At 36.4% G+C, this 13,339-nt stretch overlaps 1 protein-coding gene across 3 annotated transcripts in view; it reads left to right on the top strand.

The window, feature by feature from the left end:
- The window catches only part of SLC9A3 (solute carrier family 9 member A3), a 53,787-nt gene that overhangs the window by 30,081 nt on the left and 10,367 nt on the right, over window positions 1-13,339 (top strand). For all 3 annotated transcript variants that reach the window (XM_061346310.1, XM_061346312.1, XM_061346311.1), the window contains exons 4-13: window positions 824-902; window positions 1,674-1,851; window positions 2,713-2,933; window positions 4,018-4,220; window positions 5,046-5,135; window positions 7,061-7,131; window positions 9,372-9,501; window positions 11,753-11,868; window positions 12,220-12,349; window positions 12,862-13,038. In XM_061346310.1, coding sequence (XP_061202294.1) covers window positions 824-902; window positions 1,674-1,851; window positions 2,713-2,933; window positions 4,018-4,220; window positions 5,046-5,135; window positions 7,061-7,131; window positions 9,372-9,501; window positions 11,753-11,868; window positions 12,220-12,349; window positions 12,862-13,038 — 1,395 coding nt within the window. The remainder of the gene's footprint in view (window positions 1-823; window positions 903-1,673; window positions 1,852-2,712; window positions 2,934-4,017; window positions 4,221-5,045; window positions 5,136-7,060; window positions 7,132-9,371; window positions 9,502-11,752; window positions 11,869-12,219; window positions 12,350-12,861; window positions 13,039-13,339) is intronic.

Raw genomic sequence — 13,339 nt, 5'->3', positions numbered from 1 at the left:
TGTATCTACTCATGGGCTAGTGGACAGTAGCTGATGATTTTCTCTGTCTTGCTTACAAACACTATTGCAAAGATTAAGTGCTTGAGCATGAAAGCTAGTTGGACCCCATAGGTCACATAAAAATACATAGTCCTGGGTTGGAAGAGCATGGAAAACATTTAAAATGAAGTTTCAGGTGTATGTGTTTCATTTGGATTTCATGACATACTGAATGGGATTAAAAGGGATTTTAAGCCTTTCTTTGCTGTTGATTTTAATGCACATAATCTTTTCTGTGTATTTCCATTATGTTCATAATTTGTATGCATACCTCAGATATATAAACAGAAAGAGAATACTCTTCAAAGTGCTTATGCTTGTTCCCATTCTTTTACTTCAATCAGATGTTTATCAAACAGATATCTAACAAAGAACCAATTCCAGAGAAATATGGGACATTTTAAAAAGTTTCTGATTAAGATAATTATTATATCTTATTATCTTATTTTATAAAGGTGATTGATTAAATCTGCTAAATAATTGGATTTTAGAATGAGAAGTAGTTTAGAAAACCCATCTAGATCTAACAGCACTTCTTATAGATGGAGTAATATCGAGCTAAGAAATGGGAAGTTGTGGGGGTTTGAAATTTGTTTTTTCTTGTATCACTGCTTTTTTTTCTATTTTGAAAAATTAAAAAAATCTCCAGAATCTTTGCTCTCCACACAGAATTTCCCTCTGTCACACATCATTTCGGAATTCAAAATGTTGGAACCCATAATGACATTATTGAAATATGGTTAATTCAGGAGCAAATATTAAGTTAGCCTACTTTTCTTTTCAGGTGCTGTACAATGTGTTTGAATCTTTTGTTACAATAGGTGCAGAGAATGTGACGGGGACTGAATGTGTGAAAGGCATAGGTGCGTAGAATTGAATTCCGTATCAAATCATTGATGTACATATGCAGACTTTTAAACAAAATGTTATTATTGTACCATCAGTAAAAGTTATTTTTCAGCCCTTTCCCTTGTCAGTCATATTCCCACATTCCTGTGACATAGATGAATGCCCTAAGGGAATAAATGAGTATTCCTGAATATTTGGGAACTTAATTAGATATTTTTTTCTGAGGAGGCTCAATAGATGTGCAGGTCACTTGTTAAGAACACCAAACTTGATGGCTGTACATATTTTCTTTCTATTTTATAATATGTTCTTAGTTTCACCCTATGCTCTCATTCCATGCCTGGAGAATTGAGATTGCATTTGGGTATTCTCACTCCTTATCACTGATTGACATCAAGCAATGTTTGCCAGTGATTATAAAATATTTGCTCACTCTCATTCCAAGCATGATGCAATACTACATTATCTTATGAATCAATGTTTTATCAATGACTATGGCATATTCTATAACGTGCTTTTGGAAAAGCACTTATTTACAGAACATGGGGGAAAAAATGTTCAAAGGAATGTAGTGAGTTTTGGATAAGCCTAAAATGGTAAGGCTTAACAGTAACCTTGTTTTTATTACAGAATCTTCGTTCACATAGGAAGCGCTGTAAGGCAATTCCTTTTAGAAATAATTGGTGTGTCCTCCAAAATTTTCTCTGATGTGCTAACCATAAAATAGAACTAGTTCAAACTGTTATGTTTCTACTGTTTAACCTGTGTTTGGTTTTGCCTTTCAGTGTCATTCTTTGTGGTGAGCCTGGGTGGGACACTGGTTGGCATTTTCTTTGCATTCCTGCTCTCATTGGTCAGTCGTTTCACCAAGCACGTGAGAATCATTGAACCTGGATTTGTGTTTATCATTTCCTACCTGTCCTACCTCACGGCAGAGATGCTTTCTCTTTCTGCTATCCTTGCGTAAGTCTCTTTTAATTACTGCTTCTGAAGGGGTTGGAAAGAGAGAATCATTTTTAAAAGCACTGAAAAGGAAGACCTAAATTATATAGGACAGCTATGGAATATGACACTCATGAATATTGTGCTGAATATTACTATCTTCACACTGCAGTAGATTGTAGTTTGTGAATATTGTCATTTAGGATTGAAAAGGAATGCAAGTTTTCCAGTATCTGCTGTGCAACATGAGAGTTTCCTGTGCAAAATACAGAATAGAATCTTTCCTTTTTGAGATTAATAATACTTCAATAACTACAAGTTGTCCATTTGGATTGACATCTTTCTCTATAATTTGTAATTAAAACCATATTTTTCTAAAGCATTATGTGAATGTCCATTATTTGCTTCTCTCACTGTCTTGACTGTCCTGTTAAGGTTTGCTTAAATCTTGCTTGGTTTAGCTTGAGTACCTCTGTGGACTTGCGTCTTTTAGAATCCATTGATTCTTGGCACCTTTCTTCTCAGTTTTGCTTGTCATATTGTAGATGCTACAGTGAGTATACTCAAGATCAGAAAATCTTGCTGCAAAAGCAGATCATTAGTTTAAGATAATGTCTAAAGTAAGCAAGGTTTAAAATTTTCCATGTAAAACTGTGTCACTCTGAAGAGAATTAAGGTCTGTTATGATGTAGTGAAATTCAGTCTTCAGACCTCTTGGCATCACCTGAGGGTGATAGTTCAAGATACGCATTTTACCTAGATTAGTCTCAACAGTGGCTCCTTAGGAATTAATGGTAGGGTTTTAGAAATACTATTGAATGTTGCAACAACTATTTTCTGAACATTTGTTTCTTTTTTTTTTTCTTTTTTTTTTTCCCCTAGGATAACTTTCTGTGGCATCTGCTGTCAGAAGTATGTCAAGGCTAACATATCTGAACAGTCTTCTACAACTGTAAGATATACCATGAAAATGATGGCCAGCGGAGCAGAAACTATTATCTTCATGTTCCTGGGAATTTCAGCTGTAAATCCAGATATCTGGACTTGGAATACAGCTTTTATTTTGTTGACTCTGGTCTTCATCTCAGTATATCGAGTTATTGGTAAGGGGATGAGCTTCCTTTTTTGTTGATATAATCATATATTCTTTTGCCAAGAAAATAAAAAAAAGGGGGGGGATTCTAGACTTGTTCCTTTTAAAGTATTCAATTTATTGTGGTGGAATTTATGTTTGGTTTTGGGTTAGGAGGATAGATCTCTACAGTAAGCTTTATCATATGCTGAAAATACACTAGAATTTCACTTTTGATGATGCATGAGGATATGACTAGACCAGTAGTTAAGATCAATCAAGCTGTGGCTGACCATTGTTGACCCAGCACATTGTCTTGGCAAAATCTTGCAGTGAAATGGACTTTGTTCTTTATTAGGCAGCTTAACAAAATATGTGAGTCTGTCAGCCATCTCTTTCCTTCAGCTCTTTCAAATTGGTAATAAAGAGATTATTTTAAGCTAATTTTAGGGTTAACTTCAGGTTTGAGATACACAGTGGTATCAGGTCATACATAATTACACCACATTTTTGAGTTTAGAAATAATTAAGAAACAAGAAGCTGTCTTCCTCGTGTATGGTGGGAGCTCTGGGAGACATGAATTCTGGAGCTTTAGGTCTCCTACAGTAAGCAGCATCTCATCTGTAGGCCTGAAGACAGTATTACCATAACTACACAACCCTCCATATTACAATACCATCAATGTCATTTTTAGAGATTTGTAAAGAGTACTACGCTGGCTCCCTAAATAAACACTGTTTCAACTCTGTTCTCCTTCTGTTAAAAGACACTGTGCATATCAGTGACTATGGTGCTAGAAATTCTGTTCTTTACCAACCATGAATTTCAAAGGTTATCACATAACAGAATTTCACCTGTAGTGCCTATGCCAGATGGCAGCACTCTCAGAAGTGCTGCTGGCCCACAGAACGAGCTTCATCTAACTCCTTTGGCTGAACGTTGGTACCGAGAGGGCCTGCCCTCCTTGGAAATGCAGCAATGCAGAGGGAGAAGTAGATGGTGTAGAGAATTTGTTATGAAAGCAGACTGGTGATACTGGTTTTTTTGCACACAATTGGGTTATTAAAATTTCATAAGGCTATTTCTGGACATGCTGGCTTTTTTTTTTTAATAGGTGTAGTTTTACAGACATGGATTCTTAACCACTACAGAATGGTCCAGTTGGAAATAATAGACCAGGTGGTGATGTCATATGGTGGACTACGTGGAGCAGTTGCTTTTGCTCTGGTTGTACTTCTGGATGTGGAAAAAGTGAAAGAGAAAAACCTGTTTGTCAGCACAACCATCATTGTTGTGTTTTTTACTGTTATTTTCCAGGTAATACAACTTCTTAAGTATGCTTCTTGCAAGGAGAAGGAGTCCCCCAAAAGTACTGAATGCTTAAAGCAGTTCTCAGCTGAAGGTTGCGTATTGTTTCACTGAACTGAAAGCATAATTGAATTTGTAATTTTAGTAACAAAGATCCTATTTTATGTTTTCATATGGCACCACAAGGGACAAAACACAATTTCCTCTGTGCTAAAAAATGTTCAGTCTTAGCTGCTTGGTATTAATAGTGCTCAAGTTAATATCTGATTAAACATCCTTCACCTCATATGAATAACTATAGGGAACAGTCCTTTTTATGGGCAAATACAGTCATTAACCTGATCTACCTGAGCCTAATTCCTTGTTTTTAAACATAACAGTATTTAAATATGAGAGTGAGACAAGAAAGTATTTCACATCAAAACAAAACAGTATTTTTAGGATGAAAAAAACAACATTAACTTAAATGCAGATATGTCTGCATAACCGGACAGGAATTTTTTTCTCAAGTTTATTATAGAAAGTTTAATTGTGGTCGCAAACTCCTGATATGTGTAGAAAATAACAGTCAGTGGTACAGGAAACACTTTAACCCTTCCACTACCATACTTTTCTTATAGAAAATATATTTTTGCACTGGTTGGTATCTTTTCAAACCTTTGTAACAGGAGCTGAGGGTACTGCATTATTTTATCTTCTAAAGAGGACAGAGATCAGCTGAAGAAATACCACCATATGATATACAAAAAATGCTCTACCTCTCTTTAACAACAACCAGCTGGAGGAAAATCTAAGATCCTTCCTATGTATTTCTTATCGTTTTTCAATCCTTAGGGACTCACTATCAAGCCTTTGGTACAGTGGCTGAAAGTGAAGAAAACTGAACACAGAGAGCCAAAACTGAATGAGAAACTTCATGGCAGAGTAAGATTTTTAAACAAAACTGTAGGATCTTCTGGATTTTTATGGAGTGCCCCAAGGGGAAAAAAAAAAATAATTCTTTTTGGAAGGGAGGGGAGAATCAAATTTCAAGTGCAAAATCCTTCAAACACTTCAGAATTTTTCTGTAGGTTGTAATTTGGCTTTGGGTTGGGTCCTGTGAAGGGATACTCAACTGAAGGTTCTGGTCTTTCACTTGACAATTCAATGGGGCTGACAGTACTGGTGAAACAGCATGGCTGGAATATGCTTCTTTCTCTTCATCTAAAAGGGAGTGGAGAACTTTCAATTGAAGAACTCTAGGGCAAAGCATGTGGAAGTAAGCTTATATTTCCTTCCCAAACATTGTTTATTTATGGAAAAGGTATGAAAGCAGGCTTTGTAGCTTGCATAATACATAGAAAGGTAGTCTGCTGCCCAGTGCAGATGTTAACTATATAGTGAAATTCCAGATTAATGGTAATAGTTCAGTGCGAAGTCTGGGTTTGCCCCCTTTTGTTTAACCTTTTGAAACATTTTGAAACATCATCTCTTCCAATTGACTTTCACACAATATTGCAAGGTTTTTATTCAGTAGAAGAAAACACATCCATTTTCAAGACAAATATAGGTTAGAAGATGGAAGACTATAAGACATCTTATATAAGTTAAAAGATGGAAGACTATAATACATCTTTTATGGTCTTCTTTAATTAATAATCTTTTCAGATTTACACAGCTATCCTGCATTAAGTATTTTAACATATTCTTGTATGAACTTCTAATCTTGTCTGTTTTCATGCTGGACGTCACCTGAAGTGAATTAACAACTTAGTGATGGACAGGGCTTGTTTCTGATTCATTCTTTTGCAGTCTACTGAATAAATACATTGTGGTTTTGTTATTCAGCAATTCAAATTTCCATTTCCATTCAAATACCTTACTATCTGAAAATCATGATTCTTTCCCAGTCACTCTACATTCATGGTATATACCTTTACGTGACACTTAGTAGTGCAGGCTGAGCAGCAATGTTAATTCTAACACTTTGCAAAGTTGTACGTACTGATTTACCACTTCCTAGAGTATCCTAGCACATGGTGTCTCAGGAGGCACAATGCTCCTAGAACTGTATAAACTGCAAACTTCAGAGAGAAGGAAGCACCGTCTGTTCTCAGGGAGGAGGAGGGGGAGAACTTATTGTAATATCATGTTCTCCATTTCCATGTCAGATATCTCCTGAGGCAATGTTTAATATTATTTTCAGGAAAAATCCATATCATCCATGTTCTGCTAAAGTTAGCATGCTGTATATTCTGCAATAAGCACTCCAATATTCAGAGTGAAATGTAAACAACCATATATAGAAAAAGACTAAATTCTACCTGCAGCTGCCCTGGCTTGAATCAAGAGCTATAAACTCAGGATTTCTGTCAGCTATCTAATATACTCAGTATGGAATTTTGCCCTAGATATCAAAAGAATGGAGCCTACTTCAACTGTGACAGACATATGGATTCCTCAAACATCTAAAAAGGAACACTAGGGACTATTTTCAACTGAGTTAATCACCAACACAAACAGTGGCTGATGTACTTCATAGGGCAGAAATGGAGATGGCAAAAGGAGTTGAGAAAAAGAGTTTTAAAATTCAATGTTTAAATGGGGGACCAAGTACCTTCTGGCTGAGACTCTTGTAATTAAAAAAATAGTGAATTCGTAAAGAACTGGTTAGAAAGTTCAGGACCTTTGAAGAAAAGCACACAGTAGTCATAGTAGTTGGTATTTCAGTAAATGGGAGAAAAAAATCTGCTTAGCAGCAATAAAATTATTTTGCATAGTCACCTGGTCTAACCTGACATAAATTTAGCTGTTTTCTAATTATGCCTTTTATTCCTGTAAAGATATTAATTCCACTTTCACTTTCCTAGGCCTTTGATCACATTCTTTCTGCGATAGAAGACATTTCTGGACAAATAGGACATAATTATCTGCGAGACAAGTAAGTAGTAACTAACTCGTTATGTTGAAATATTGCTAGAAAATCTTATCTGTAAATTACAACTTTTTAAGCCTCTGAGTTTAGAGACAAGAAGGATATCAAATGTAGCTGAGAAGGTTGTATGCTAAAAATGCTGGAAATACAGCAAATGTGAAAGCAGGGGGAAGGGCTGGCCCCTACAACTGGACCCTTTTTCCTTTTTCCCCACAGTTAAGATTAGGCCTTCACAAACGCCTCAGTTCACATCCAGGGATCAGTTAGTCTCAGGATTTGAGAACTGGTAATTTGCACAAGATTTTAACTAAAATGTCAATGTTGGGCCTTCTCTGTAGTACTCCATTTCATGAACATTATTTGTGTGTGGAGACACTAAAAAACAACAGCTAAAACTGTCCCAGTTGTTTGTTCTATTTCTACAGATAATGTGTTCAATGCTTCTGAAAGTGATGGCTGAGGGTGCTTGGAAATTACTCTAATAGTTTAAGCCTATTAGTTTGAAACCAGCAATGAAAATTGCAGGTCATTTCTACCTTCCTCTGTTTATAGCTGATTCATCTTGAGATAAGCAAAATTACTCAGCTGAGAGGTACAGGCACCATTTTCTTTAAATTACACATGAAGAGTTGCCACTGTGATGGGCAGACTTCCATAATCTAGATGAACAAATGTGAAAGAAAGACATTAGTCCTGGACATCTTTAAGAGTGTTAAGGTTAGGCAGTTCCCTGCCTGAAGTTAGGTCGTTACACAGGTATAGACAGTCACAGTTCTGAGCTGCTAATGTCCTGCTGACTCAACATGTCCATGCTAATCCAAAAACCCATGTGGTTCTGCAGAGCACCCTGCTAGCCCTTCCTGAGAAGCCTGAATATATTAGCTTAGGCTTAGCATTATGTTTGCACAACTATAAAACTCCTAGGCTGGATATAGATTGTTCCTATAACTGGTGAGCAATTCTGCTTGAGCTCAGGTACAATCTCCTTCCTTTCCTTTTGCTCTTTGTTCATTTATGCATCAAAGAATTTTCATGAGTTATCCCAAATAGAGCATCCCCTTTCTTTTCCTCTGAATTTTTAGTTGAATTTTTGGGAATTAATTTCAGCAGGCAGGAATACATCCCCAGATTTGAAATACTGTCATGAAGATGGAGCTAAATATTTTTCAAATGGCATATTTTTTATTTTTAATATATTTTTAAATGGCTTCTTAAATGTCAGAAAGTAATCTCCCTGAGTAACAAGAGGAGTAGCTTAGTGTGGATCCTTGGTTGAGTGTGTGCTTTGATAACTAATATATTCTAAATGAGACCACCTTAAATCTGCTTCTTTTGGACTGTATGTACATGAAAGTGATGCTTCCTCAAAGAAAAGTCTCTAGCATCCCTAGTGATGGGCTTAGGTGTGGCAACTTGAATTAGAGATTGCTTGTCAGATATTCTCCCTAGAGAAGAGGAATAGTTATCAAAGCAGTGAATGATATTTAACAACAAGAAGGTTTCAACAATCTGAATAAGAAGCTATAAACTCAAAATAGCCATTGGGCAAGGCGGATAGGATCACTGAATAGTACTCTTAAAAGTTGCCTCATTGCCCTGTAGAGAAATTCTTGAGGAAGGTCAATGAAAGTAAAGCAGCCTTTATCTTCTGGAGCCTAAAGATGAACTGGCAGATATCCTGCTATCAGACAAGCTTGGAAGTGTAAATAACAAAATACACATCACTTCTATCCCCCACAGTACATCAATGGCATGAATAAAGCCCTTTTGGGTTGTGCTTTTGGAAGGACAATGATTTTCTGCACTGGCTGTCCTGCAATACAGCTGGGGAAAAGCAGATTCCCTTCCAAAAGAGGAAGGAAAATTAAACTTTTAGAATGAAGCTATTAGATACAACTGCATAATCAGAAGTGAAATAATGAGGTAGCATAATCTCCCAAAGTATAAAATGTTCTAGTGACTCTGACATAGGATATTGTAATAATAGCACTCTTGCTGTTGTAGTAGTGTTTGGTAAGTGAAGCTATCAAAACCTTTGTGACAGCTGCATAGCTCTGTAGCAGGCTTTTCCTTAACTTTCTTTAAATGCTAATGGGAAAGACTCAAAACACACATCCCTCACATTGCTATTTTCACCATTTAAAAAAAAAATGCTTAGCTCAAAAAAGTATCATTTATGTTAAACTGAAAATTATGTGAAACTAAAATTACTTGTTGCCATTAACACAGTTCGTTTAAATCATCAGGTGGTCCAATTTTGATAGGAAATTCCTCAGTAAAGTACTGATGAGAAGGTCTGCTCAAAAATCAAGAGACCAGATCCTTAATGTTTTCCATGAGCTCAACTTGAAGGATGCAATTAGCTATGTGGCTGAGGTACTCATGAACACTTGTTGACATGTTATAGCATCATTTGGCTTTGTGGTTTTGTGGAGTTTTTTGGGTTTGTGGGTTTTTTTTTTTGTTTAGTTTTTTTTTGGGGGGGGGGCAGTTATTTATCATGCAAAGTTGATATATTACAGGAGATGTCTAAAAGAAAATTATTTTCATTTCTGCTCTGCTTTCTATTCCTAAATGTGTTATGAGTCCCAGTATCACCTGTTTCAGTGGCTGCAGTTCTCGGTATTATGCCTGATCCCCAAGAATGATATATTGTACTTATTATTGTACTTATGTCAGTGTACTTTTCTGTTGGGTTTTACTGATTAACTTTGTTTCTATATTTATTGCGTTAAAAAAATACTGTAATTCCAAAAGGATCAGGCAAACTACTGTCTGTCTAAATGTGTCAGCAGTCTGTCTCCTGCTGAATAGTGGTTCTATGTTGTTGACAAATCTGAATTGAAGAAGCTTACTTCCAAGTGGTGTGGATATATGACCAACGTAGTGGACTGCTATAACCCCCTTCTGCCAGATCACAGTAACACACCCCCAAAAAAGAAGACTGGGAAGGGTAATTTTAATTCAATGAAATCATAACACCCACAGTTCAAAAATTAGGGTTAAAGTACCACAGATATCAAACACAATCACAAAATTGTGAAGTTAGAGAAACTAAAGTCTTGTTACAGGAGACATTTTAAAAGTTACAGAACAGAAGAAAATTACTGGTCTTCTGCAGGAATACTATTCTAGACTGGAGCAATGTTAACAGGTCGTGTAAGAATTCCTAATCTTTCTCAGTGTGAAACTGACCACTTTAGTTCAAATCACCACAAATATGCAGTATTCATACAGTGTAGAGGATAGTTTTAAACACAGTATTTTAAACAATAATCTTTGAAGTGATCATCTACCTATGCCCATAACCTCCAACTGAACTCATTATCACAGTCAGGTAAAATATCAGTTAACTTCTTTAATTAAAATAAACGCTATCATTGTGACAGAATCCACTACTAATACTAGTTTCTTTTTAAAAAAGTTGAGCTACAGCCAGGCAGACTTCTTCTGTGAAACATGGAATTTCAAAAATCAAATTCAGAAAATAAGATTAAATTCAGAAATTATATTAGTGTGAAAAATGGGGAATAGTTCACAAGATAAGTAAAGACTTCCTGTTGAGATTTTGTAAATTGCCCCTTCAGTTTTCATGCCATTTGAGCTTAAGAACTAATTTTTTTTCTTGTGGTGCTTTCTGGGTCACACCTTAGAGGAGGAAAGTTAGATAATAACTTTGATGCTGATGAGCATGAGGCTTATATTCTGATTCACCGCTGAATTTGTTTAGAGCCTACTTCTTAATGTCACTGACCTGATCCAACACACAATATTGTAACATGTATGTGGGCTATCACGGTAAAAGGCAACACTTTTTTTTCATTCACTCTGTGAATGTAAACATGTAAAGGGAACATAGTATTGTTAAAAGTTTTGTCTTGGTATATTCTGCTATGCTATGTGATTTCTCTCTCCTGTTATGCAAAACTATAGATGGGTTCAACCTATGTAACCACAATGTCACTCAACAGCTACCTTTCACCTAAACAAGGTATTATGCAAGCAGTAGGGAAAACCATGAAAACATAAATCTGATCTTTTCCAGCAATTCAATTCTGACATGTTTCAGAACTGAAAGCAAACCTCATCTCTTCAGTATCTCATCTCCTCGTTCCATAACCTCCTTCCAATAGTCTTGTAGACTTCTACCTGCACTTAAACTTTATTGCTTCCAGCCTTGTAAAAAACAGAAAACTTAGTATTGTATCCTTGAAAATGGTACTGTTAATGAAGAGATGTGTTGAGTTGTAAAAATCTGCATAGATATCCCTATGTACTTAGTTTGCAATGTGGTACAAAGTGGAAGGTCCACCTCTGAAAGAGTCTGTGAAGAGGAAAGAGACTGCAAAAGTGCAAGGATATAATTCGTAAACAGATTTAAGCCTAAGAAATCATTCGCATCTTCAGAATCAATTTACAAGAGTGGAATAGCTTTTCTCTTTGCTTTGTTCATTGGCACATTACTTAATGTAAAGCAACCATACCACCAAAAACTGGTTTGTATTAGTTAACCAAACACAATTTCTCCCCTGCTTCTTGTGCTATTTGCATACAGCAGCCTCAAATTATGTACATTTTCACATACACATTTTGCCCTAAGTGTTTACAGCTTTCTTTCTGTGGCCAGGGAGAACGCAGAGGTTCCTTGGCATTTATACGCTCTCCAAGTACAGACAACATGGTGAATGTGGATTTCAACACCCCACGTCCAAGTACTGTGGAAAGCTCTGTCTCTTATTTACTGTAAGTAGTAAGGACCAACTGGGGTGGGAAGGTTGGGGGGGTGGGTGGGTGGTGGAAAAAAACCCTTGCTCTTTCCTTAAATTTTTCATGATTCTGTCACCCAACAGACTACGTGTCATGTAAACTGAGATATAATGCTGCACCCACACAAAAGATGAAAAATTCTAATCTTTTCACATTTCCCTTCCATTTGTTCACTCCTTTTTATTTAGCTGGTTTGACCTTTCCTTTTTTCTTCTTTTCCTTTTCATCCCCATTTCTTCCTCTCATTCCACATTTTCCTGTTTTTATTTCCTCTTCAGCAATTACTGATTTTTAAAACTGCTGTCTCTATATTGTATTCTTCTTCAGGAGAGAAAAAGCTGGACCAGTGTGCCTTGACATGCAAGCTTTAGAGCAGAGGAGAAAAAGTATCCGGGACACAGAAGACACAGTTGCTCATCACACTCTACAACAGTACCTGTATAAACCTAGGCAGGAGGTGAGAGCAGACTGGACTGTTTTCCAGTCTAAAACAGGAGACATTAGGAATCAAAACTTGGGAGTGAAACTCAAAAGGAAAGAACTCAACTGTAAAATCTGCACCTTTGAGGAAGATAGGCTTTTTGTCTATATTCTTTCTCATTTATGAACATGCCTCTTGTACAGAGCTGTATCCTTGATTTCCTGGGGCCAGTGGAATGCAGAAATGGATCCAACACAAGTTCTGAAGCAGGATTAAATGGAGTTTATCAATTGAAGTGATTCAGACATTTATAGGGAGAGGCTTACTTTGAATGACAATTGCTCTTACATATTTAAAATTCTTGGATTTATACCTCTTTCATGGTAAAGAAAGAAAAATAGAAGTTTCATTAATGCTCTCAGGCTAGTCTTTGGTTCATCTTTTTTATGGAGTTGTTTATATTTGCATGACACTGATTAAATGCACTGATTTAGGGCTTCCATTTGTTTTTTTTTAATAAATTAATTGTCTTTCCTTCCTGGCCACAGCATAAACACCTGTACAGTCGACATGAGATCATGCACAGTGAAGATGAGAAACAAGACAAGGAGATTTTCCATAGGACAATGAGGAAGCGCTTAGAATCTTTCAAGAGTACCAAACTAGGAATAAACCATCCCAAGAAGCTCAATAAAATTCACAAGAGAGACCGAGGACAAAAAAGGGTAAAATACCTTCATAAGGAACCAGATGTAGGCATGGAATAGGAAGGGAGCACTGAATGGTCTTATGTCCTGCATTTATCTCTGTCCTATATAACTTCATGAACTTAAAGGGCCTAAACAAGAAGAGATTAAACCATGAGATAACTCTAGGTGCATCTTCCCACATGCTGCCCTTCTCTGTGCTTTACAACACTTGCGGGTGAAAGAGTTTGGATCATTTGAAAAACAAAAGACCATGAGCCACACTACAACACTGGGGAGATGTTGCAGGGTAGCAACATCTAGTACTAAGCTATAGTAG

The sequence above is a fragment of the Neopsephotus bourkii genome, unplaced genomic scaffold (genome assembly GCF_033783945.1).
Source record: "Neopsephotus bourkii isolate Nb327-2 ecotype Australia unplaced genomic scaffold, CSIRO-AGI_Nbou_v1 NB_272, whole genome shotgun sequence".
Taxonomy (NCBI): domain Eukaryota; kingdom Metazoa; phylum Chordata; class Aves; order Psittaciformes; family Psittacidae; genus Neopsephotus; species Neopsephotus bourkii.
Note: the sequence above shows the minus strand (reverse complement) of the source record. Positions and strands in the feature narration are given on the sequence as shown.